The following is a 26,018-nucleotide window of genomic DNA, read 5'->3' as shown; positions in this document are numbered from 1 at the left end:
AAAATGTTATCAAGTAGTTTCCACTGCATTCTAAGACACCTATGGAATGGTATTCTGTTCAACAAAATTTTTTTAAAGTTTGAGTTTTGGATAAAGACCTTTTAAGAAGTATACATTGTTGATGTGGGAGGAGAGGCGGGGTGGGAAGTGGGGTATATGGGAACCTCTTATATTTTTAAATGTAACTTTTTGTGATTTATGTATCTTTTTATAAAAAAGATAATTTATTTAGAAGAGAAAAGTACAGAAACCTTGCATTCCTTTTTCTTCTAACATCACCCTCCATAATAAATTCCTATTATTCTTGGATATAAATGATATGTCTGGATAACTAATTACTCCATCCTATTTACTATTGAACATTTTCTTTTTTTGTCCTAGACCCATCAACTGGATCATTCTGCTCATTACCTGCGTCTGAAATTTCTAATAGAAAACAAAATGCACCACTACGTTCCAAAGCCTGAGGAGGACATTTATGAGCTGGTAATATTTATGACTATCGTCCAAGTACATGCTGTAGGAGTTTATTTTTGAATTATATGTGTACTCATGTTAATTGGGATTGGTGAGGCAGAACGAGTTCCAAAATAAATAAGCCTAAATCAGAGCTCTCAAGTTTGGGGAGAGGCTCGTTCTTACTACAATATTTCAGTGGAGTGGAAAGGCACCTTTGTTTACTCGAGGAGCCAGTGCTTTGCTGTCATGAAAAATCGAAATCCAAAGCTAAGTCTCACATAGGAGTTTAGTCATTATTCTTAGCTTCCCTAGCAGTTTTGACAGTTTTGAATTTTAAATTGGTGACTCAAAGATCAGCTGACTGTTGTCAGGGAACAAAAGCACTAACCTGAATTTTGGGTGACGTCTACCTGCATATTGAAACCGGGGGGTTGGAACCTGTTGGGTGAAGAAGCTCCTATGTAGTTATACATTCTAGCCTTTCGGAATCTCGTTTATATGATTCTTAGGAGCATTTGTGTTTGTTTGAGTTGCATGTTGAGATTTGGGTTCCAAACTAGATCTGTGTCTTTATTTTTATTTTTTCATTAAGGAGGTAGTAGAGATTGAACCCAGGACCTCTTACATGGGAAGCAGGTGCTCCACCACTGAGCTATGCCCGCTCCCTTCGATTGGGATGTTTCTTTGTTTGTTTGTTTTTTTAATTAATTAATTAATCTCCACTTGGGTCCCGGGAATTAAACCCTGATCCTCCCGTATGGTAGACTGGAGCCCCATTGTTTGAGCCACATCTGTTTCCCATTGATCTGGTTTTTATATCTCCTCTTCTTACTAATTGTGTGGTACTGAGGTAATGCTTAATTTGTAGGACCTTTACAAAAACTAGAGATAATGTTTAACATAGTAGATGCTCAATAAATGGTTGTTTTTAATAATAAAAAAGGGGAAAAGGTTCCTTCTCATTTTGCGAGCGGTATGTTTTTCGGTTCCAGGAAAGGAACATTTTGGGAGTGAGGCGCCTCTGTCTGGCAGTTCGCTCTTCTTTCTGCACTTAGTCATTCCTCCAGAGGCTACCGAGCTGCTTGCCATGGAGATGGGAATGATAACAGTATGACTTCACAGGCTTTTACCACAGGAAGCAGAACTGAAAAGTTAAACCCAAATATTCTCCTTTTGGAAAGGGGAAACAGGACTTCAAATTCAGTAGGAAATTTTGATTTTAGTTCAGCTTTATTGAGGTAATCTCAATATAGACTAACATTCACCAGTTTCAAGCACACAATTTGATGAGTTCTGTAAAATATATGCAATTGTGTCCCAGCATGACGATCATGACTTATTGGTGATCCTGAATATTTGTGTCAACCTAAAGAGTTGCCTCATGCCTCCATGTGTATTTTTAAATAAACATAAGGGAAGGTGTGCTTTTGTCTACTACCATGCCATACAAAAGAGGGGAGATCATGAGTACATTTTCACCTTGACTTAAATCAGTAAGTGTTAATAGAGAAGGTGCATTTGACACAGAGAGTGGCAAGTTTATTCTCTGTTTAGCTTGGGGAAAAGCCCAGTCCTTGCTCTATGAGTACAGGGGGGAAAAAGCTCATTTCCTTACTTGAAAAAGTAAGTGTTTTTGTTGATAACTCTGGAATAGCGATTAGATCATCTATTTTGTACCTCAGGGATAATGAAACTTTCAAATCCTAAATGACAAGGGTCGCACCTTAACCAGTATCCATGACCTTTGTATCTAACACATAGTAGGTGCTTGATTCATATCTTTGGAAATTATATTAACTTAGTAGTATTTTTAAGATGTGGCCTTGGTGTGGTCTCATCCGCCATAGGGGACTAAGGTGTGGTAAACTTTGTTTGTATCTATAATAGCATATATATATATTACAATTATAGTTTTAAAAAGATTCTAAAACCTAAAGAGACCTTGGTATTATTTCTTGCCTTGTTGCAGGACTCCAGCCCAGAGACATTTAAGGGAGCAAATGCCATAGTAACTCTCACTTTTGGACCTCTATAACCAGTGACTTAACATTTTATTTTATTTTATTTTTATTTAGAAGTATGAGAAAGAGATTATTAACATTTCAAAAGTTAGGTTTGGCAGAAATGAGAAAAAGGGATTTTCCCCCCCCTCAATAAAAAGTTTTAAGAACCATTGCTACCACTGCGATTGGGTAGATGTTATTTCTTATCATTATTATCTGATAATTCTTGGCCTCAGTTGACACTTCTCCATTTTTAAAAAATAGGATCCTCGGATGAGTCATAAATTAGCAACAGTAAAGACCAGTGAGGGATTAGTGCGTGGGTAGACAAAGTATGTGCTTAGAGCAGGAAAGGAGGAAAGGAGAGGAGGAGTAAGCAACCAAGGAAAATCTAGAAAGAAACTTTAATTTCAGTACTAATGTAAGTTTTAGTCATTCAGAAAAATATTTAATTTTAGGGTTTTTAATTTTATTTTGAATTACATGGCAGGGATTAGGCGCACTCTGACTTAACCTTTTTTGGGCCTTTGGATACTTTTGGCAGCCTGGTGAACCTCTAAGATCACTTCTCAGAATTGTTTTAAATGCATGAAATAAAACACATAAGATTACTTATGACCTAGTTATATTAAAATTAGTTATTAAAACATTGCTTAAATTATGGATAATCTATATGCTTATTTATGAGCTCATTAAGTGATATGATCTAGCACTAGGTCTAATAGCTGTCGATATTTTGCAGGAGTGATGAGCATAAATTGTATTTTGAGATATTTGGCAGCAACTGTAATGTAATATGGAAATAACTCTGATTCCTTCTTCATGCCAAAGTCACAGGCGCTGCTAATAGTAGTATGCTTGTTGTCCTCCTTTCATTTATGATCGAAGGAAATGCCCAATTTGAGTTAAAGGCTAGTGGATATAAATATGTTGTGTCCTCCCCCATTTGAGTTCACAGACCCTGTGAATGTTATCGATGGGTCCCTGGTTTCCAAGTCCTGCTTTAGGTTATTAGGATGGGTGTCTTGTCTCTCCATGGCAGGGGGTTTCTGGATGCTTTTGAGTGTTCGTGGTTATTTAATTTATTGTCCCTTACTGAAGACACATCAGATTCCACATGGTAATTTGGTTTCATCAGCCTACTTCCATCTTATACTGGTGGACAGTTCATATACATCTGAACTGTCCCAAAATATTTTGTTCTCCACCATTGTTTTGTCAAACATTCTTAAGTAGTAAGGTCAGTAATTATTAGCAAAAGTATGCCCTGGATTTTAAGGACTGGGGGGAGGAGAAGGAGAATTATCTGGCTTATGAACAGTCCCTTATAGTTAGTTATCTACTTATCTGCATTTTTGGTTGCATTTAATATAAATAATACTTGTTTAGCTACTTTTTCCTGGTTCGTTGTTTGTTAGGTCCAGTCCATGAAATTCTAGTGAAGATAGTTATAGCGTCTAGAGGGACTGGCTTTTCAAAAACCCACACTGAATGTGTTTTTCTTAATGTGATAGGCAGGAATAAAAAGTTTGCAGAAACGTCAATTTATTTATTTATTCATTCATTCAGTTGATAGTTTATTATGTGCCTGGCTCCATTCTGGCTGTTCTAGGCCCTGGGGATATATGCAGAAAAATCCCTGCTCCTAGTGAAATCCATATTCAGGCTTGCAGAGAAAGGTATAAGAACATGTAAATATAGTGAATAATATGCATAGTATAAATATATAATAAGAGTTATGAAGAAAGATCAGGTTGGAGAAGGGGATAGAGGGCGGCATTCGGCATCAGGTGGCGCTTCTCGTTTGGTGACATTCAGGAGGGAGTTGACTGAAGTGGGGGGTACGCCGTGGCCATATTTTGGAGAAAAGGGTTCTAGGACAAGGGAACAGAATAAAACCCAGGAAGATTGGCTAGGAAGGTAAGCAAGGGGGAGGATGTGGGGGGGGGGGGGCGGGGTACGGACATGTGGGTCCCCTGGGACCTAAGTGAGGTGGGAAACCCCAGAGGAGGGATAGTGTTATTCGACCTCTGTTTTCACAGGCTCACTGCTGCCACTGTGTGGCACGCAGACTGTAGGGTTTAAGAGAAGAAGCGGGGAGAGCAGCTCTGAGCCTTGTTCCCTAGGAGTTTAGGCAAGAGATGATGCTGTGATTGAGACGGGGTAGTCAGAGGAGACGTGGTAACTCAAGTACCTGGATGAGCCAGTTGTTACTTAAAGTCTGATGATCTTCTAATCTGATATTTGAATAATACATGTGCTGGGCGGTGGGGGACATGCAACAGCACCGATTCAGTGGGTGGGAGGGAGTGTGATACTTTATTGCTAAAGGTTTTTATATATTAAACTACTAAATTTCAAATTTTCTGGTTTCAGATAGTGGGGTTGCATTAAAAATATGTCTTAAAGCACAAACCCTTCTGGAAATTATATATGTGGTTAGTGCTTTCTGCTAAACCTGGCTTTGGTCTGGCTGCTTGATTATCAACTCAGACCGATAAAAGATGTGGAGACTTTGGCACAAATTACAAAGGAAAGGAGGAGGCAGTATTAGGAAAGCATAGGAAGGATTCTTCACAAAGCTGTATTCCCACTGGATCTTGGTAAATTTACCCTTGGAGCTTTGGGGGAGATGATTTGGACAGTGATATACTGCCACCTGGGGGAAGAGTTTGTCTTTCAGAGAACTTTTGAAAAAGAAGTAAGATTCAAATTAAGTTGAAATGAACACACTTGGTAAAGTTTTTGAGACTTGTATGGCATTAAGAAATACATCATCTTTATTGTGATTGTTATTTACAACTAAAAGTCAGGATAATTGAGTTCCTCCAATCTGGGCAATCATTTGTACGAAAAACGTTCTGAAGTATAAAAACAAAACTACATTCAATTGTGCCCTTACAACACTGCATTTGGTTGAAGTTGCGTTACATGAGGGTGTCACAGAGGACAGTGTTCCTGGTCCCAGCTCTGGCGTGGCATTCTGGTACAGCAGCCTGTCATGTACAGTTGCCGAACCATAAACATCGTGCTCACCTTTCACCCGTCTCAAATGCTTGAAGAGAGTAAAGAAACTGACCTTCTTTTCTCCTTGCCTGAATAAAATTATTTCCAGATGAATGACTGTATAGTCGGGGGTGGGGGGTGAGGGGGCAAGTTTAGATCATCTCTGAGACTTCTCTTTAGGGCTAAAGGACAGATTTCTGTTACTGATCTTGACTCAAAGTCAATTTTCATCTCAAAATCAAGTAATGATATTTGAATGATATTTGAAATGATATTATCCTTTGACTCATTTATTGGGCTGGGGGATATTTTTCGTTAAGTTTTAGAAATGACACCCTTAATTACCTAAGAGAAGTAGCCTGGGAGGCATTATATTACAGTATAGTGGAGGGACCGTCAGCGCTGGAGCTGGTGAGACCTGGCTCAGATGCTGGTTCTGCCCACACTGGCTTTATGACCTCAGGAGTGAACTTGTTTCTAGTCTTACACTCTTCATTTGTGATATGGAGATCATCGTGGCTTCGTAGGGTTGGTGTAAGGAACAGGGACATGCAGTAAAAACTTCCTAAATTGTTGTCCTGATGGTGATGGGTCCAGACATATGAAATATCAAATATCCATTTAGATTAATTTAGACAGGTTTTTGATATGTGTACCAAGATCTCTCATGTGGATTTATATAAAAGCTGTTTTAACAGGCTTTCTTAGGTTTGTAGTGGGTTGATAAATTTGTGTATTTACGTTTTCTAACTAATTTTGTTATAATCCAGGGCTCAAAGAATACTTTTCACCTACACAATTTATTGTCTGGTTCTGTGTTATCATTTGCATTACTACCTACTTGTACTACTGTGGACTTTTGGGCAAAATGATATTTGAATAGAGAAGAATGGAAGCATGGAAATTTCTCCTATTTCCATGAATCCCATATCAAGGTCTTTGTAACCTCTTCCTGATTTTTCCATTGGGTATTTTATTGAAATAATTATAGATGTCCATGTAGTTGTAAGATTTCTTTCTGATTATATTATTTTCTTTTGCCTAATGTTAGAGATAATCATTCAGATCTGTGAATAGATCAGTGTTAGAGATATTTTTCAGATATGTGATAGAGATAGGGTGGAGAAAACAGAGTAATGGCAAGGAATTATTTATACCAGGACTGTAGCTAAGTTTGGGAATATGAGCTATAAGTTTCTATTTTTGATTTTTAATGTGTTCAGTTAAATAAAAAAGACTATGATGTGGAGAAAACTTGCATTCACATATCAATCGTGAAAAAAGAGATTTACACAGTGACAACCATTACTATTAAGCTATTTATAATTGAACCCTAATTAGACTCTTCTTTGTAATTTTCAGCTGTACAAAGAAATAGAAATCTGTCCAAAGGTCACACAGAACATCCAGATTGAGAAGTCCGATACAGCCTCCGATAATTATGGTACGTTTATTTTTCTTCAGTCTTTGTGTTTGTGTTTCAAATCAAAGCAATTCCTGTGTAAACATGAACTTATTTACAATTCAGTAAAATGCCTTTAGGGCCTATTTAAAACAGAGAGCACATCTGGCTTCTGTGTCCTGCAGAGCACCAAACTACAGATGAAGAGTTACTTGCCTGGTGTGCACTGAAGACATTGGCTTTATTTTGTTAATATTTTTTTATTTTTTTAAATTTCTCTCCCCTCCCCCGCCCCCAGTTGTCTGCTCTCTGTGTCCATTCACTATGTGTTCTTATCAGCAGCACCGGGAATCTGTGTTTCTTTTTTGTTCTGTCAGCTCACCGTGTGTGCAGCACCATTCCTGGGCAGGCTGCACTTTCTTTAGCGCTGGGCGCTCTCCTTATGGGGTGCACTCCTTGCGTGTGGGCCTCACCTACGCAGGGATATCCCTGTGTAGCATGGCATTCCTTGCGCTCATCAGCACTGTGCATGGGCCAGTTCCACACAGGTCAAGGAGGCCTGGGGTTTGAACTGTGGATCTCCCATGTGGTAGGCGGTTGCCCTATCCATTGGGCCAAGTCCGCTTCCCTGACATTGGTTTTAAATGTCATAATTTTAGTTATTGGGGTTCCACTATCATAGAACGGAAACAGATATATTGGTAGTAGATTCTTTTAGATTATGCTTTGCCTTAGTAATGCAGGAATTATCCTTTTACCCCCCCTTTCCCCACAAAAATATACACACCCTTGAAATAATACTATAGGAACGTGTTTTGGTATCTGCAGAGTTAAATATGTAATCCTTTGCAAATGTTTAATACTAATCATCTGTACTTAACATCACACTGAGTGGCTTGAATCATAATCGAGTTGGTGTTTGAGTAAAATAAGTGGGGAAATCCACAGTGCTGAATCAGGAGCAGCGAGGTAAGCTGATATAACAAAAATCCACCAAAGCTCAATGGCTCAGAACAATGAAATTTATCTCCCATGTTCACTATGTATCCATTGTGGGCTGGCTGGGGTCTTTATGTCGCCAACTCTAGGACCCAGGCTCGGAGCAGCTGCCTCCTGGAACTTGGTCTGTAGCTTGGCAGAGATGGAAGAGAGAATGGGGCAAATCAGGTGATGCCTCAGAGACTCTGCCCAAATAACACACATCACTTTTGCTCACAGTTCATGGGCCAGAGCAACTTACTTGGCTATCCCCACCTACAAGGGGGTAGAGCTCTCTAGTCCTACTGTGTGCTAGAAGGGGGGAAGTGGACATACCTGATAGACAGACTTGAAGGATACCATATGTACTCACTTGAGATTTCTCTCTGAATTCAGTTATTAAGCTTTTTAGCATTTGAAATTCTTCAAACTCTTTTCTGAGCAGCAGGATATCATAATTCTCCCTCAGGCAACCAATCCTCCTAAAATACTCTTTAGAGAATTTTCGTCTAATGAAGAGAGCCTAATTTTGAACTCCTGGCTACTTGCATTACACCTTCACACTTTTTACTTCCTGACCTTAAAACTAAAGCCTGAAGGATATTTTTGATGGCAAGGGATAAATGTTTATGCAACACTTGTTATGCAGCAGAAGCATGACTTCAGTAATTAAAACAGTTAATTGGTAACCATGGTATAAATGAATGTCTGGAGCCTTCCAAGAAAGATGCTCGGAGACTATTACCCTCTTATCTTCAGTTTACTTACTTTCTATTGAGTAGGGGCAAACGGTACTAAGTCAAAATTGAAGGCCGAATTTCAAAGCACTTGGAATCCAATTCAAAGGTTGAGTGGTATTTGGGCTCAGAAATAGGAAGTGGGCATACAGTCACTATACTTTTTATTGAAACGACAGAATCACACACAGAAACTGTTTACATTTCTACACTGAGAATGTCATAGGGTAAAAACTGAGAGATTGTAAACAGTGCTTCTCAAACTGGCTGAGGTGAAGGAACAGGTGTTTTTATTTTATTTTATTTGCTTATTTTAAAAATTTCCAATGTGTTGTGGACTACCACTGTTTTTGTAAAATACAAAATGCCATTCATGGATATGGTAGTCATATCAAATTGCTATGTATTATTCTCAGTGCTTAATCTTGATTTCTGTCTTTATGTCATTTTTGGAAATAAGAAGTTTGTACCTGTTCCTGGACTTCACTTTGTTGTTTTTTTTTTAAAGATTTATTTTTTTTATTTACCTCCCCCACCCCCACCCCCCATTGTTTGCACTTGCAGTCTGTTCTCTGTATCCATTTTCTGTGTGCTCACTCTGTCTGCTGGTCTTCCCTTTAGGAGGCAGCTGGGGCCTCCCATGTGGGAGAAAGGCGCTCAATCATTTGAGCCACCCCATCTCCCTGCTTTGTTGTGTCTCTCATTGTCTTTCCTCTTTGTGTCTCCTTTTTGCATCATCTTGTTGTGTCAGCTCGCCATGCCTGCCCGTTGCACCAGCTCACTGTCTTGCTTGTCTTCTCCAGGAAGCACTGGGACTCAAACCCCTGTGGTAGGTGAGAGTTCAATCACTTGAGCCACATTTACTTCCCTGGACTTCACTTTGGTGTGCCCTGGTTTGCACAGCCAACAGCCTTAGTCAAACCATTTCTTCTCAGTTGTCGTGTTCATGTGGTCTAAAGGTGTTCCAATATCTCATTGATTGAGATGGCTGTAGAAATGCCACTCCTCTCTACCCCCTCCACCCCCCAATGCTAAGAGAACTGTTTGCCTCCAACCTCAAAAGGTACCCAGGATACTAAATTTAGCCTGTTTATATCTAACACTAATTCCTTTGTGTAGCTACCTGCAATATATTGAGTTGAGCATATATAAGATTTACTAGCACGCAACCCCAACACCCACAAACAACAAATGATTCAAACTAAATTCTATTTTAGAACACTTTTGAGAGGAAAATATGAATTAGGTTTCCAACTGCCAGAACAAATTTACAGATTCAACACGTACTTAATTCCCTCTCTCATTTGCTATACCCTGGCCCTGGCCCCACCTTTGTGTGTCCCTCTCAGTCCTTCCTGTCAAAATGAGGTCTCACATAACTATCATGGAACTATTAGAACTAGACTAAGCATGATCCCCTAGGCTGCCTTGCAGTGGAAGAATGTTATCATTTCAGCAACTTAGCATTCCCTTTTCTCTGGGTACTTCCTTTGTTTAAAAAAAAAATTGTGGTGTTTTATGTATGTAAACTTGCCATTTTAAGTATTTTATTTTTGAGATTAAATAACCAGCTAATAATTTATTTCATTCTTAGAGATTATTATGTCCAAAAGTTAGAGCTGTAATATAAAAATTAGAATTACGTTATAATGAATTTGTATTTAAATTAGAATAATTATTTACAAGTGTTTGTTGCTATACTATTTCTATTTTTCCTATTTTAATTTTTTTTCTTTTTTTAATTGTATTTGGGAACCTCATATTTTTTTCTTTTTTTTAGAGATTTATTTCTTTTTCTCCCCTTCACCCCATTGTCTGCTCTCTGTGTCCATTCGCTGTGTGTGCTTCTGTGTCCGCTTGCATTATCCAGCAGCACTGAGAAACTGCATCTCTTTGTTGCATCATCTTGCCAAGTCAGTTCTTCATGTGTGTGGCGCCACTCCTGGGCAGGCTGCACTTTTTTCATGCAGGGTGGCTCTCCTTGCAGGGCGCACTCCTTGTATGTGGGACACCCCTACATAGGGGTGCCCCGGCGTGGCACGGCACTCATTGCTCCCAGCAGCACTGCATATGGGCCAGCTTTACCACACGGGTCAGGAGGCCTTGGGGATCGAACCCTGGACCCTCCGTATGGTAGATGGATGCTCTATCAGTTGAGCCACATCCGCTTCCCGCATATATATATATATATATATTTTTTAAAGGTGTATATTTTTTAATGTAACAATTTTTGTGGTCTATGTATCTTCAAAAAAATACAATTAAAAATATTTTTTAGTATACAGTTCAATGGCATTAATTACACTTACGGTATGGTACTAACATCCATTACCAAAACCTTTTCATCACCCAAAGCAGAAACTTTGTATGCTGGGTACTTGTTTTTGTTTTTTTTTTTTTTTTGTATGCTGGGTACTTGTTATCCTATTATGTTTTTGGTCATCTGCCCCCTTTGTGTTGGCGGTATCTGTACTTGCCCCGTGTTCTGAATTTTCACTGTATCCTGGACACTTGTTTTGCATGCTACTGTGATTTCTCTTTGACTGTGAATTTCAGACTGAGGAATTTTCTAGTTGGTCATCATAAGAGTTTAGTCTACATGGTTTCTCTGGTTAGTTTTAATCACTTCCCTCATTCTCAAAGCCATTATTCCAGTTGGCACTCCTGTTGCCTCCTAGTCTTTGTAACTGAAAGCCTTCTGATTGGGTGAATCCACTGGGTTTATATTGAATAATCACTGTTTGCTCCCAATTGGTAACTATTTCGGGCTGCATTAGATTTGTTTGCTGGGGATTAGAACATTGCTCTCCTATTGAAAAGAAAGAATAAGTTCTCACTTTGCTGATGAGATGCTAAATTTTTTTTTTTATCTCAATAATCCAGCTGCAGAGTATTTTAATATTTTTGTTATATTGTTCACATAGAAAATGATTATAGTTTCTTTGCCTTTTGTGCAAATAATTGCCATCTTAAAACTGCAGCTATCCTCCGGGGGCACTGAGACCCCACAATAGTGTATGAGCTGCATGGCCAAGTATAGGGAGAGCCATCTTTCCCAACTATCTTGAAAGGAGCTAGTGTTTGCCTGAGCCCTAAGTGGGTGTCCTCCAGTATGAATTCTGCTGCAAAGCTGAAGCGCCACTTGCAGTTTTTCAATTTTTGGCTCCCACTTGAGTCATCTTTGAAAAGGAGCATATTATCATTACAGTCCTTTTTCCTGCAATGGAGATCTGCCCATCAACTGGAGAAGTCATATCCATTTCTCAGATCCATCCATTACCCCGAGTTGACCCCTATGAGTTTCATAATCAATTACAGCCATCAGACTGGATGCCCATCTCCAGGGCATCCCCTTTTCCCTTTTTCACTGTTAAAATGGAAGACCGAAAAAAAGAGGGGAATGGAGTGAATCTTAGCCCCTCTCTAATGACTTTAGTTTAGGGTGACTTGCAGCATCTCTCAACTCGTTGGCTCTCCTGGCACCTCCAAGTCAAGCAGGCTCCTCTCCCTGGCATCCCAGCAATGTACTCAATTTGTTTTGTTGTTTGTTTTGACGAGGAAAAAATCATCTGGTCAAAGGGTTTTCTTTTAGAGGGGAAATGCTTATATTTTATTGACTCCTATTTATCCTTTCCCTTCGACATAGCCCTTGACTCTATCTATTCTAACAGATAATGAAAAGCCTGTCTGTACAGAAATGCAGGTAAATATACCTGTGTTATAGCTAATGCCACCTAAATGGTGTAGGTATAAAAATATTTTCAGTTGAGTAGGACTTCTTGAAACTTAATTTGAAAGTTGCAGGTTGCGGTAAGAATGGAATTCAAAATAAGATAATAAAATAAGAGTTGGGAAAGTCCACAGGGGCGGCCTTGTGCCTTGTTTGAGGGTGACAGTGGTGAAGTGGGCGATGACAGTTGCCAGTTTTGCCTGCGTGTGGTTATCCATTTCCTGGCTCTGCAAACTAAACAGTGAAACGTGTTCTTTATGACAGGGACTTAAAAGTCCCAGTGCCTCCCTGGAACCTGGTCCTGTTCCAGAATTAAATTTTGTTTGTTGTTACCGCGTTTGTTTTTATAAACCACCGTTTCCTCTGCCCTCAGTATCAAGACGGGTGTCTGAACTGTGGGATTATTTTTCTCCCAGAGCTGAAATTATGTCAGCTCTTTCCAACTGCGTTAATTTCCACTGCCCTTTTTAGGAGTGCCGGCCAAGGTACTTTTATCCTGTGTGAAAGTAGCTATTGGTTGTGGACATTCCATTGACCAGGGAAGTTTGAGTACAAATACACATGAGCCTGCTTAGGAATAGAGGTGGCTGTGGGACTGGGAGCACCCGGACTCCCCAGGCTACCAGACCCTCTGGCCTTGTTTTGCCCTCCTTTCTGAAAGATGCGGCAAAGCAAATGGGCTTTGAGGTCTGGAAGCTCAGGCTAGTATAAGAGAATCTTCTGGTCGACACTAGTAGAGCTGTGGAATCTATTAACCAATCTCAATAAGAAATGGGATTTCTAAAATGAGGAGTCAGTTATACCTGTTTGTAAAACTTTATTAAATGAAAGCAGTGTCCATATGGTAATACCTGTGGATGTAGATAGACCATACAGTTAGTTGTAGAGTTAGAACAGAGTCTACGACATAGATTGGCTGAATAAAACTATAGGCAACCCAGAGGAGATAAACTGATCCTTCTACCTTGTGCTGTGGAGATTGTAGAGAAGACCAAACTTAGAGCTCGTACTGTGAAATGGGGTAAAATAAAATAATTTCCTTCCTTTGGAGTTGATAGGTAGGTAGTAAGAAGATAGATAAACCTAATACTTACTTTATTTTTCACAAGTGGTGGCTTCTTTTAGACTGATATTAAAAATACATTTTTGTACTTTTAAAAGCAATGTAAACAAGGAAAACAGTTGCTCCAAACTGTAACCAAAAACTTTGAACATGCCTAGTTCACAGCAGGCACTTCCTGTTATTTGATAAACACCCATGTGGTATGACTTTTACCATTCTGCCTTGGTCTTTCATAGGTTTTTCACTTTCTTCTGTGGAAGAAGATGGTGTTCGAAGGCTCTACGTGAATAGTGTGAAGGAAACGGGTTTAGCTTCCAAGAAAGGTAAGTCAATGACTGTCCCTGTCTGTCTCTTAAATTCCTTTTGGGGTAGAAAGGGGTTCTCCAGAGGAGTTCTCCAGGTGGCAGGAGAGACATATAAAGATATGCCCCAAGGGTTTACGTGTAAAGAGCATTTGAACCTTGCGTCCTTGAAATTCCTCCCAGGGAATATGGGTTTTATTCCACAAATTCAGGTATGCAAGAAATGTCACAGGTTTGGGTTTTCTAAAAGCAATGCAATCTGATTCTGAGCCCATTTCCATGGGGTGGGTGGGAAATTCCATTCTCATCAAAAGCAGTTGTCCTTGTCCACCTTCTAGAATGGTGTGGGGGATCCCAGGGGCCTTCCCCAGGCAGAACATTTGGGAACACCCTTGTGTGCTTTGGTTTACACTGGTCCAAGCTGACATTGCCCTGAGCCTGCAAATGTCCTTCAAGGCAAATGTCCTGTTGCTTCTTTTCAGGAGGGAATCCTCCTGGAAGTTGAGAAGCTGGTGGTGGTGCAGGATCCAGCCTTCTTGCCGCATTTGAGAGCTGATCTCTCCTTTGTGCTGGCTGTTTCCCTGCAAGGAAACATTGTGTGGTCTGGGCTACTTGGGGAGCCTTGGCTTTCCATCTCCTTTCTACTCTTAGAGACTCTTTACACCCTTGCTTTTTTTTTTTTGGCTAACAGTACATATCAATTAGGCAGGTAGGTGGGACTTCAAATCCACCTTTCCTTTATTCTTCTTGCTGTGGGATTTTTAGTTTCATCTAGACTATAGTGAAGTGATACCAGTTGAATACAGAAGACAAACACAGTTGTGCTTAGACATAACCTTGCATCTGTTTTAGAGGAGGGCTGAATGGGGCAACCGAGGAAACAGTGGAATGCCAACCTTTTTCACCTCCTTTCATGTCTGGTACAGCTTCGTTCTGGGTGGTTCCTAGCTCACAAGTTGCCTGCACAGGTTATTTTACCCCATGTTGTAAGTACTGGAGAAGCATACAAACCATGGGCTTGGCTGTGCACAAAAATGGCAAAGGCGTGATAAATGGGAAATAAAGGCAAAAATCAAGAATCGGTGCTCACTGTCGAGGAGGATGATTTGCCATAATTTTCCTTCCATACTTTCTAGGACAAAGGCAGCCTGGAGGCCAGAGTTGGACATATTCACTGAGCTCTAGCTCAGCTAAGAATGGAAGTAATAGGGTTTATTCCCCTTCAAGCCCCAAAACTGATTTTTATCTCTTTCAGTAAAATAAGTATGCTGGTTGACGTGGCACGGGGGTGGGGAAATCTGCCACCATGATTTCAGTCATATCCTGTTTTAGTTCTTTGAATCTGAGAACCCTAGTTTTGATGAACACTACCTGTCATCTGCCTCAGCCCTCTTGTCCTTCATAGCACATCCTCCACATATGTAAGGCCGGTGGCCCTTGGTCCCCCTGTGCCTGGCACATAGAAAGCAGCATTGAGAAAGATTTGGGAGGTATTTTACATTACATCTAGACAAGAGCTGTACACCACTTCGTAACAGAGACCTTCTTTGTGGACATCGCTGATTCATTACAAAAAATCCTCCACCTTTAGCCTCCACTCACTGTTCTAGGGTCTGTCCAATGCTTTATACCCATCTGGACCAGTCAGATCTCCCAACAGATAAACAGAACCGGTAGGGGATGTGTATGTGTGTGTGCGTGCATGTGTATGTATTTATATAGAGAGATTTATTGCAAGAGATTATTGCCTTCAGCAATTGCTAGGGCCTCGGCAATTCCAGAATTTGGAGGGCAGGGCACCAGGAATTCCAACCAACCTCATATTCTCTGTGACTGAAGGTGTTGCCACAGGCAGAATTTCTTCTTCAGGAAAGCCTCAGTTCTGCTCTTAAGGCCTTTCAATTGATCAAATCAGGCCCACCCAGGTTATCGAGAATAATCTTCCTTACTTAAAGCAATCTGATCGTAGGTGTTAATCAAAGCACTGCCTAGATAGTGTTTGATTATTTCACTGGACTAGAGCCTAACCACGGTGACACAAAAAACTGACCATCACAGCACCCTTCATCTGTGGAGGATTAATCCTGTAGAATCTGGCTGTCACCCATCCTCTGACCTCATGCCATATAACCCTTCCATTCCTCTTCATTTATGGTCAATTTAGTACTTTTAGTACAAGAGATCCCAAGGGGATGGCTGCTTCTAATTTTGGTACTGGATTCCTGTTGGACTCTTTTGCCAGTTGAGTAGGTGAAAGGGAAGACGTATTGCCTTCCTCCCATTACCGTCGTCAGCACCAAGCCATCAGAATTTTTCCCAAGTGAGAAAATGAGGCTCTCCAGGCAGTCCCCAGCATGAATGTGGGGATTACTCAGAAGCAGAGAAAGTTTTGCTCATGAGAATAACCTAATGCCCCTTGAGCTGAGCAGTGACCCCTACCCATGGTGGCTAACACCCCCACCCTCAAATACACGCAGTGCCCCCCATGGTGCTGCTTTCGTATTCTTTTCATTTCAGCTTGGTTAGCGCAGTTCAGTAAGAATGCACACCTGTTTATTTGGCAAGGGGGCAACGCTATCAAGAGAAAAAGGCTTCTGAAGTTGGAAGGAAAAGATGTTCCCGAAGGAACTCAGGCCAATCAGTATGACTTTTACCTGCTTCACAACTTTTACCGTGGTTTAGTTAGGGAATATTTCTGAGCGGGGTACAATTTTCTGTTAGAAAGGAAAGTTTTCCTCTTTCTTATACCAGATATTAATAATGGGAGCTAATGTTTATTGAACACCTCGATTATGTCCAGCCCTGTGCTGAGTGTTTTACATGGATTCTTTCATTTACTCCCATTCAACCCATTATCCCTCTTACATTTGAGAAAACCAAGCCTGGGAGATGTGGAATAACATGGGCACAGTCCCAGAGATGTTTCTGGTGAAGCTCAGACAGGAGGACCCTGAGTGGGATTTCTTTGTCTTCCACCTTCTCTTGCTAACCCTGAGAATAATTGAACCCCCACTGCCTTGGTTTCCTAGGGCTACTATAACAGATTACTACAAACTGGTGGCTGAAAACTACAGTAGTTGATTTGCTCACACTTTTAGAAGGCATTGTCAGGACCATGCTCCCTCCAAAAGCTCTAGGGGACAGTCCTTCCTCGTTTGTTCCAGCTTCTCCTGGCTGCAGGTGTTCCTTGGCTTGTGACAGCTTAACTCCGATCTCTGCCTCCATCTTCACATGATCTTGTCATCCCTGTGTCTAAGGACTCTTGTCATTAGATTTAGGGCCCACCCAGATAATCCAGTTGATCTCATCTCAAAGTCCTTGAGTTAATTTTATCTCCAAAGACCCGTTCTCCAAATGGGGTCCCATTCCCAGGTTCTGGAACATGGGCATATCCTTTTGGGAGCCATCCATCTCCCACTACACCTGCCTACTCCACCAGTTCCTAAGTCTGTAACTAAAAAATAAGTGCATAGATGTTTTTAGTTTTTAAGTCTTTTTTTCCTGTTTCTTCTTATATTACCTATTCCAATATATGTAACCAAAAGACTTCAAAAGAGGGTTAATAAAACAACAACAAAACAAACAAATCTGTTTTCATGTGTGGAAGTTTTTGTGTTCTCAATTCAAATGCTGTGATGCTAGAATCTTATACCTAAAATGAAATGGTTAGCTTCCCAGGATACAATAATTTCACTTATGTTAGGGTGTAAAATAGTCTCATTTCTCTGCTTTTCCCTTGCCACATATCATGTTTCTTTGAGAACTCTTTGTTAAAAAACTGAGTTGAAATATTTTGGAAACCCAAGTAAGGCTGGCCAGAGAGTGTAACTCAGTGAGGTTGGGAAGTGAAAGCTTCTCCATAGAATCACTTTTTTTTCAGAATTAGAGGTGGGATCAAGGGCTGCTCAAGGGACTGGTTGACTTTTCATTTCTGCGATTTGTCATTTTTCTTTGCTCACTTCCTTCTTAAGCTTGTTTTTCTACACTAGTGTGTAAAATAAGAAAAAAATACTCTATTTCCTATCACATTCTTCCCTACCTTCTCCCTCTGTCAAACTGCTAGAATTTTCTTTTAATATTGATTTGAACTACCCACGGAGCAGTGACACCTTTGGTCAAAAATGGTGGTGAGGGAAATAGATGAGGGTCAACCACTTGGGCTCCCGTCTACCATATAGGAGGTCCAGGGTTTGATGCCTGGGGCCTCCTGGTGAGGGCAAGCTGGCCCACACGGAGTGCCGAGCCATGCAGGAATGCCGCCCTGCGCAGGAGTGCCGCCCTGTGTGGGAATGCTGCCCTGTGTGGGAATGCCACCCGGTGTGGGAAAGCTGCCCCTCACAGGAGTGCCAGCTGATGCAGAGAGCTGACATAGCAAGATAGCACAACAAGAGACATAGAGGAGAGAAAATGAGAAGACATAGCAGAACAGGGAGCTGAGGTGGTGCAAGAGAGTTATCGTCTCTCTCCCACTCTGGAAGGTCCCGGGATTGGTTCCCGGAGCTGCCTAATGAGAATAAAAGCAGACACAGAAGAACACATAGTGAATGGATACAGAAAACAGACAACTGGGGGAAAGTGGGGGGGCATAAATAAAATAAATCTTAAAAAAAAAAAGTGGTGACTCCGCTGGGCATGTTAGAGGGACCTCACTATGTCTTGGTTCCGTAGAAATGATCACTAGACATTAGCTGGCTATGCCGTACATGTACACTGTCACTTGAGCCTATATAAAGCATATTGATCACAGTGTATTTCTATTGTTTCCCCACAAACATTTTACGAAGATAGCCAGAGTTAACATTTGTGCAGAGAAATTGCCAGATACTTAAAACACATATAGGGAGGGAATGTGCCTCAATCAATTGAGCGCCCACTTCCCACATGGAAGGTCCCAGGTTCGGTTCCTGGTGCCTCCTGAAAAAAACAAAAACACAGACAACAAGCAAAATGAACAAGAAACAACAACAACAACAAAAAAACCAGCTCAGGGAAGCTGCTGTGGCTCAGTACTCAAGCACTGGCTTCCCATATACAAGGCCCCAGGTTCATTCCCCAGGACCTCAAAAAAAAAATTTTTTTAATTAAAAAAAAAAAATTAAAACAAATATATTAAAGAAAGAGTAGATTTGTTGAGTCAGTCTATTTCAGACAAGGTAGGCCTGCTGTAACATCTCAAGTCTAGAACCTTCCAAAACCGAGGCTCACGTTATCACCTGCTGATCACTTTTGAGGGCCACAGCCTCTGTGCAGCACCTGAATCTGACGCTGGGAGCAGGAGAGCTTGGTGTGCCTTTTGCAGCAGACCTTCTAAGGTATTACGATCTGATTTGATGGTGCTTCTTTTGAAATTAAACATTTTCCATCTTGCGTTGGCAGGCTTGAAAGCGGGGGATGAGATTCTCGAGATCAATAATCGTGCTGCAGGCACCCTGAACTCCTCTATGCTCAAAGATTTCCTCACTCAGCCGTCGCTGGGCCTCCTGGTGAGGACCTACCCTGAGCTGGAGGGCGGAGTGGAGCTGCTGGAGAGCCCGCCCCACCGAGTGGATGGCCTGACGGACCTCGGCGAGAGCCCCCTCGCCTTTCTCACCAGCAACCCAGGTACGGCTGTGCACGGTGTCGGGGCCAGGCCTGACTCAGCCCGGCCAAAGACCCGGGATTTTAACGTGTTTACCGTGTGACTCACCTACTTCAGAACGTGTGAGATGGGCTGGTTTCTGAGTGCATGCTTGTCCCATGAGAAACTCATAGGGGCAGGGAGCATTTTTTTTTTAACTTTTCTTCGAAAAATACCTGTTGTGCATGGAACTTTGCAACGCTGCTGTTGTTTATCATTTTGGAGACAGATGAATGGTTCGAGGCCACTGTCTGTGGGCCGTGGAAAGAGATCTGGAGGCGCAGAGGAACTGGGGATTGCAGGTGGTTGGACATCCGTCCAGGTCACCACTCAACCGTTCGGGTTAGGATGCCCAGAATGGGAATGGACCCAGAGCTCTTTTTCAGTTTGTCTCCGGGGCTCTTCTGAACAGGAGCCCATAAGCAGAGCCTCCTATCCCGCCCCATCTGCTGCTCTTCCTGTTTACAGCTGTCCTCCCGCTCTCCCTGGCAACCTTGTGCTCATTCGAAAAGCAGCAGCTTGACTGCTACCTGCTGCCCTGCAAAGGTTTCTGGGGACCCCACAGAGTTAGGTCGCTGCTCCCCCTTCCCACTGCCACCATGACTGAATATATGCCTTTTACCCAGGCCCAGATCAGATTATTCTCTTCGTCCTTGCATGTCTCTCTCTTGCGTTTATTTCCTAGGACTGCGGTTATCCCTTCTTCCTCTTTGTTTCCTTGTAGCACCTGGTTTGCTACAACAGGAACCCCATCTTTTTCAACAGGGGAGTGAATACACATCCCACATTTTGCCATGACCTGGTCCTAGAACTTGAGTTGATTTAGTCAGTTGAGGTTTGAGCAGTGTTTTCTTCTTTCAAAGCCTGGGTTTAAAAAAAAAAAAAAAAAGCCTTCAGTTTCAAGATCTGTGAGTAGGTACTTCACATAGTTTTGCCCCAGCCATGGTTGGTTTTCCGAAGCTTGGCTTGCTAAGAAAGCAGAAGCTTATTGGTAGTTCGTTCTTTGGTTCAGGTCTCCCTGAAAGAATTTGATAAGTTGAGGCTTCAGAGGATTAGAGTCCTGGCTGGCTCATTGTGGCACCCACACCACAGCCAAATCCTTTAAACATGGTTCCAGCGAGTTGTATGCCCTCACTAGACAGGAACTGAGACTGGAAAGACATTTCTTTGATGTGACCACAAGATGTCAGGCTCGCTCCCATAAAACTCAGTTAACAGTTGGGGTTGTTTCTGTGAAATGACTTTGAGTGAAGCACAGTCTGTTAGATTAGATTATTTAAAAGATTTTACTATAAGGTCTGGATGTATAAACTACAAACTACAGTTTGTGCTCATCTTTCTCTGGCTTTCTCACTATCTTAATCCTTCCATTGGGTTACGGGTATAAGGCCAGGTGTTGGGAAACTACAACCCGCGGCCTGTTTTTGTCAATAAAGTTTTATTCAAGCACAGTCATGCCCATTTGTTAACTATTGTTTGGCTGCTTTCCTACTAGACTGTAGTTGTTGGGCCCACAAAGTCAAATATATTCACTTCCTGACCTTTTTCAGATCCAACATCTGAGATTAAGTGTAACTGAAATTGCTTTAAAGACAGTTGCTCTTAATATATTGGAATATTCTTTTTAAAAATCTTTTTATATATGTATGTTTTTCAGATATTTAACTATATTCTATATGTACAATTGCTATCTTGTCTTTTATGTGATGGAGATTTTTATTTTATTTTTGTGTGTGTGTTTAGGAGGCACTGGGAATCGAACCCGGGACCTCCCATGTGGGAAGCAGGTGCTCAACCATTTGAGCCACATTCGCTTCCTGGGAGTTTTAAAGTAAGAACTTACTTTTACAATTCAGAGCAGTCGATCACCTCTGGAGGCCACCTGCTTAGTCTACCTTTAAAACACATTGAAACTGCAACTTTGGAATCATGCTTAGGGCATTTTTTTCATTCATTTGTTTTTTTCCAATTAAGTGATCATAATTTATAACTGACATCTGTTAAGCATTTATCTTATGCCAGGCATGACACTAGGTGCTGAAAGTATAATGACTGCTATGGCACAATCCTGTCTTATGACTTAAGTTTTAATGTAGTTCTTTGCTGTTTAATTGCCTCATCTTTTCCTATTTTGCCATGGTCAAAAATCATTCAGAACAACTGCTTGGTAAAGTTAGATAATCAAATTGGTACAAGAATAAAGCATGAAGTTGTAGTTAGTCCTAGAAGAATTCAAATGCTTTGGGCAGTGGCACCACTATTGGGCTGGCTGGGCAGACAAGGCTGGCTCTCAGCCTGTCAGCCTTCCGGTAACTTCTATTTCCCATTCTCCATTTAATGTGAAACTTAAAAGGGGAGGCAAGTAAACAGGATAAAATAACCTGAAAGTTTGCTCAATAATGAGGCAGAGATAAAGCAGTATCCACAGATGATTGAAGTTAAAATAGAATATAACAACAACAAAAAGTATGGTGGGCAGGCTGGACAACAGTCTTAGTCTAAATTTGGAAGTAACTCAAAATACAAAACATCCTGAGTGGTAGGTTTGAGGGTGATGCAGGAACCATCTTACAATGGTCATCCTGGATGTTTGCACCCTTGGTAAGGAACTTGCAATGTCTCAGGAACCCCAGGGCTTCACATGAGCCCGGCTGTTCCCATCCCCCTCCCCCCGCCAGGGTGCCTGGCAGAGCTTGCCCTGCTTCACAAGAGCAGGTATTATAGGCTTGATCATATACTCCTCCTAGAACCCTGATTGGAATAAACCTCACATACAGGTTTGTTTTTCATAGCCTAGATGGCTAAGAGTTGGCCAGGTCCCTTGGGACTAAGTCCCATTTCTATGCTCTTTAGCTTCATGACTTTAAATAAGTTGTGTAAAGTGTTTTATATGATACCTAGTAAGTGCTCAGGTAATGTTGTGTGTCCAAATGCGATCTCTTATCCAGAGGCTGCTCCTTTTTAATCTTCTTTCTGACCTCTAAGCCATCTCAATCTGTAACAGGTGTCTCAAGACAACGTTTGTGACCTACACCTTACGTAAAGGATTTTTCCTTTTCCAGGTGCAGAATGCTGAGATACCAGGGCCCCCTTTTCACTTGGTTTGCCTTTGTTATTGCTTCAAACTCCTTGGGTGACTCTAAAGTGCAGCTAGGGTTGGGAACCACTTCTTTAAGTCACCAGCTCTTCCTGGTTGTTGATCTTTTTTCCTGTCTTGGTGAAATAAGATGATCAACACGTTTTGGTGACATGCAGACCTTCTACAGTGATATTTGGTGATAACATTTCGTGGCCTGTTCATTGAGATAAACTTCTGAGTAGGCCTGGGGTACATTCTTATTTGTCCAAGTCCTTTATATAAGAAGGAAGCATGGCAACTGGGCAGCTGTGGTAGCTTGGAAAGCCAGGGTCTGGAGAAAGAAATTCCATCCTACGTGTTCTCTAAAAGTTGGTCTACCAAACTTTGTTGTCATCCATGAGTCCCGTTGAAATCTTACTTGATCTACTTTCATCATTTAAAAACGACAACACTTGTTTACATACATATTGTTAAGAAAACGGGGGAAGGATATACAAGACAAAAAGATAGCTCCTTTGATAGCTGTTATTATATGAAGGCCCTGGAGTGAAAAGGAAGCTAGAGTAGGAATGCAAAGCTGTGTTTGTGTGGGGTTTTCGGTAATGTTCTTGTACAATTTATTTTGAATATTGAGATCAGCCAAAGCCAGGGTTTTTCACAGTGGGACTGTTGACATTTTGGGTCAGATAATTCTTTGTTGTAGAGGGATGTTCTGTGCATGGATGTTTAGCCAGTAGTATTCTCTCCCCTCAACCCCCAAGTTGTACCAACCAAAAATATCTTCAGGCATTGTCAAGTAATCCTTGGGGCAAAATCATTCCCTGAAACTGCTGTCCTAGTCTATATAAGGATATGTCTACCTCACCCAGTGACAGAAATATTTCAGTAGACATCAGCATAGGAAACTAAATCTAGAGCTAAAATAAAAGTTTTAAAAATGAGCTTTATAAGACATTTAGAGGAAGGAAAGAGGGAAGGAAAGGTTAATTGTTTATACTGAATGTTGATGGTTTACCCAAATATGAATAAAATTGTCCTGGCATAAGGTGCTGATCCCTAAAATTAACCATTAAAATGAAGATGTTTCAATCAGTAATTATGCAAAACTCCAAAGATTTTATGTACATTATAGGAATCATAGTTCAGTTGGCATCTACGTGCTTTTCAAGACTTCCAAATGTCTGTTGTCTCTCTATTCTATCATTATGGCTCATATTCCTTTTACTTTAATGGTGATTTTTACTCCATCTTTCCTAGATTTCCACTTGGCCAGTTGGGAGTGAAGCAGGCACCTTTGTTTGCTCAGTAAATAGCTCTCAGTATTACAATAAAAGTGCCAGAGCTCAGTGACCACAAGTTGCTTCTTACTTAAAAGTACTTGTTCCTGGAGTTGAGCTAGAAGAACCTGCGCGTCCGTGGGTAACTCCAGGCCCATAGCACGTCCAAGGCCATCAGGGCCAATGATGAGCTTTGAGGAGCAAATCACTTGACAGACCTCTGGCATACCTGTGTGAGGCCAAGTGGGAGGTTGCGGTCTGTAGTGAGTACAGCTGTCTCTCCTGCAGGAAGCGGATTAAAGCAGCGTTTAGTTGGGAGAGGTATGTCTTCCCAGATAGTCCCGAGAGTCTGAGGCGCCTGGATTCAGAGATTGAGCAATTGCCAAGTATCACGTGGACAGCTAGTTGGTTCGCGTGGGCAGAGCATACTTTACATTACCCGTGAATTGTAAGGTTCTATCTTGGGTTGATATTCCATGGAGATTGCCTGGAAGCAAAAATCCACAAACAGAAGACAGTCAGCAGTAGGAAGGGGCAGCAAAGAAAGAGGAAATGCATGGATTTATCTACCTACCAAGCAAATATGGAACAGTTCCCTAGTTTCTCTGAAGTCTCCCAATTTGGAGTCGTTCTGCATCTTATCAACTGTGTATGTGATGCTGATTGTCACAGCACATGACCTGCTTCTGTGGGCCCTGCTGGGGGCATTGGAAATGCCTTGGCTTGATTTCTAGCCAGATTTGATAGATGGCGCCAGTCGGATCAGAGATTAAGAGATTCTATTTTGTTCTTTACATTTGGATAGTGTTTTCATACTTTCAAAGACCTTTAACGGCACCTTATTTATTAACTTCCAGAGCAAGCAGGATTAATAAGACCTGTGTCTATAGATTTTTAAAATTTCTCTATAGGAAAAAAAAAAGACTTGAGAGTTTTGTGAAATTTAGCAAGTTATTTTTGTCTACCAAGTTAATGTTGGTGGTTAAAGTCTACCAAGTTTCCCCTTTTTTTCATAGTTACACTTTGTTTTTCCTACTGATTTTTTTTTGTCTGTAATTGTTGTGTAGCTTTGGTGAGGAAGGTTGATGCCGCTGATCTTATACTTTATGGGTGTTCCTATGGAATTCTACTCACATAACAGTAAGATGACTGAAAAGCAGGTAACATCATAGCCTATCAAATTTCAGCCACATGTCTTCAGGAGCAGTGTCTAAAACTTTTCATACCCCTTTTCCTCAATCATTTCTTTCCCTCAGAGACTTAAGCAGCCCTTAAAAAACAGTCATTGTTATAACTGGGTCCTCTTTGGAACTGGCTGAAGCGGAGAATCTGCTTATTTAGTGGACATTGTTACTGTATGTCAAAAGGCAGGGAGTTTTTTCCTTCTGCTTTAAATTTAAGTCCCAGATGGACCTCAGTGAAGCCGAGTGAATGTGTTTACTACAAGTAAAGCAAAGATGAGTTGAATTGGAAACTTCCATGAATGTGTTTGGACTGTCTAATCCCAGCATTGTTTATCCTGCTGATGGTATATGGGATGGGATGGGATAGTTTAGAAGGTTTCCCAAGTCAGAAAAACCTTATTATGATGTGAAAGTAACTTAAATGGCAAAAAATGGTCTCACCTGTTTACAACCATGAATTGTATCCAGGGCAGCTTTTGAGGTAGCTTATAACGGGCCTGTTCCGGGCCAGAGGCGTTCCGTCAGCTCCTTCTGTCTTCCTCATTCTCTGGGTCTTCAGCCCCCTGTTCATACTTTATCTGTGTAGAGCCGGTCGGCTCCCCTCTGTGCAGCCTCCACTAGGCCAGGTAGGTGCTAGGTGCTGGAGACCTAGCGAAGCTGAAGTGAGTAGGTCTCTTGTTTTGGCTACTTCTCCAGCTGCCTCTCATCTTATCTCTGGCTTCTTCATCTCTCTGATTATTAGCAGAACAATTTGTGTATTTGTTGGCAGGTAAAGGGACACAGGAACATCCAAGAGAGCAGATGGTTCTTTCAGTGTCTGTTACCAGAGAAAGGTCTTTTGAAGTAAAGTGGAAACTGGAGTAGGAAGCTGCAGATCTGTCTTTATGTGGGGTTTCCAAAAAAAAAAACACAAAACACAAAATTCAGTTATGTCAGCTGGGAGGTGTTCAGAGAAGGCCTTGAGGTATGGGTCCAAGACTTTGAGTACTCCTACTTGCGTCTACTGTTCCTGCCAACACTGGTGCCTCTGCTTTCCTTGAGTACACTGTCAACTCCTGCCTTTACTGATTTCTTTGGTTACTAAATGCCCCCTATCAGTTATCTATTGCTGTGTAACAAGCCACCCCACAACAACCATTGTTTTTTGCCTACTTTTCTGTGGGTCAGGCATTTGGACCAGC

At 41.3% G+C, this 26,018-nt stretch overlaps 1 protein-coding gene across 6 annotated transcripts in view; it reads left to right on the top strand.

Moving 5' to 3' along the window:
* The window catches only part of TIAM1 (TIAM Rac1 associated GEF 1), a 401,703-nt gene that overhangs the window by 326,432 nt on the left and 49,253 nt on the right, over window positions 1–26,018 (top strand). For all 6 annotated transcript variants that reach the window (XM_058296149.1, XM_058296148.1, XM_058296153.1 and 3 more), the window contains 4 exons: window positions 382–486; window positions 6,831–6,912; window positions 13,615–13,701; window positions 19,057–19,281. In XM_058296149.1, the coding sequence (XP_058152132.1) occupies window positions 382–486; window positions 6,831–6,912; window positions 13,615–13,701; window positions 19,057–19,281 (499 nt within the window). The remainder of the gene's footprint in view (window positions 1–381; window positions 487–6,830; window positions 6,913–13,614; window positions 13,702–19,056; window positions 19,282–26,018) is intronic.

The sequence above is a fragment of the Dasypus novemcinctus genome, chromosome 4 (assembly GCF_030445035.2).
Source record: "Dasypus novemcinctus isolate mDasNov1 chromosome 4, mDasNov1.1.hap2, whole genome shotgun sequence".
NCBI classification, from domain to species: Eukaryota; Metazoa; Chordata; class Mammalia; order Cingulata; family Dasypodidae; genus Dasypus; species Dasypus novemcinctus.
The sequence above is the reverse complement of the archived record's forward strand: the minus strand, read 5'-3'. Positions and strand labels throughout refer to the sequence as shown.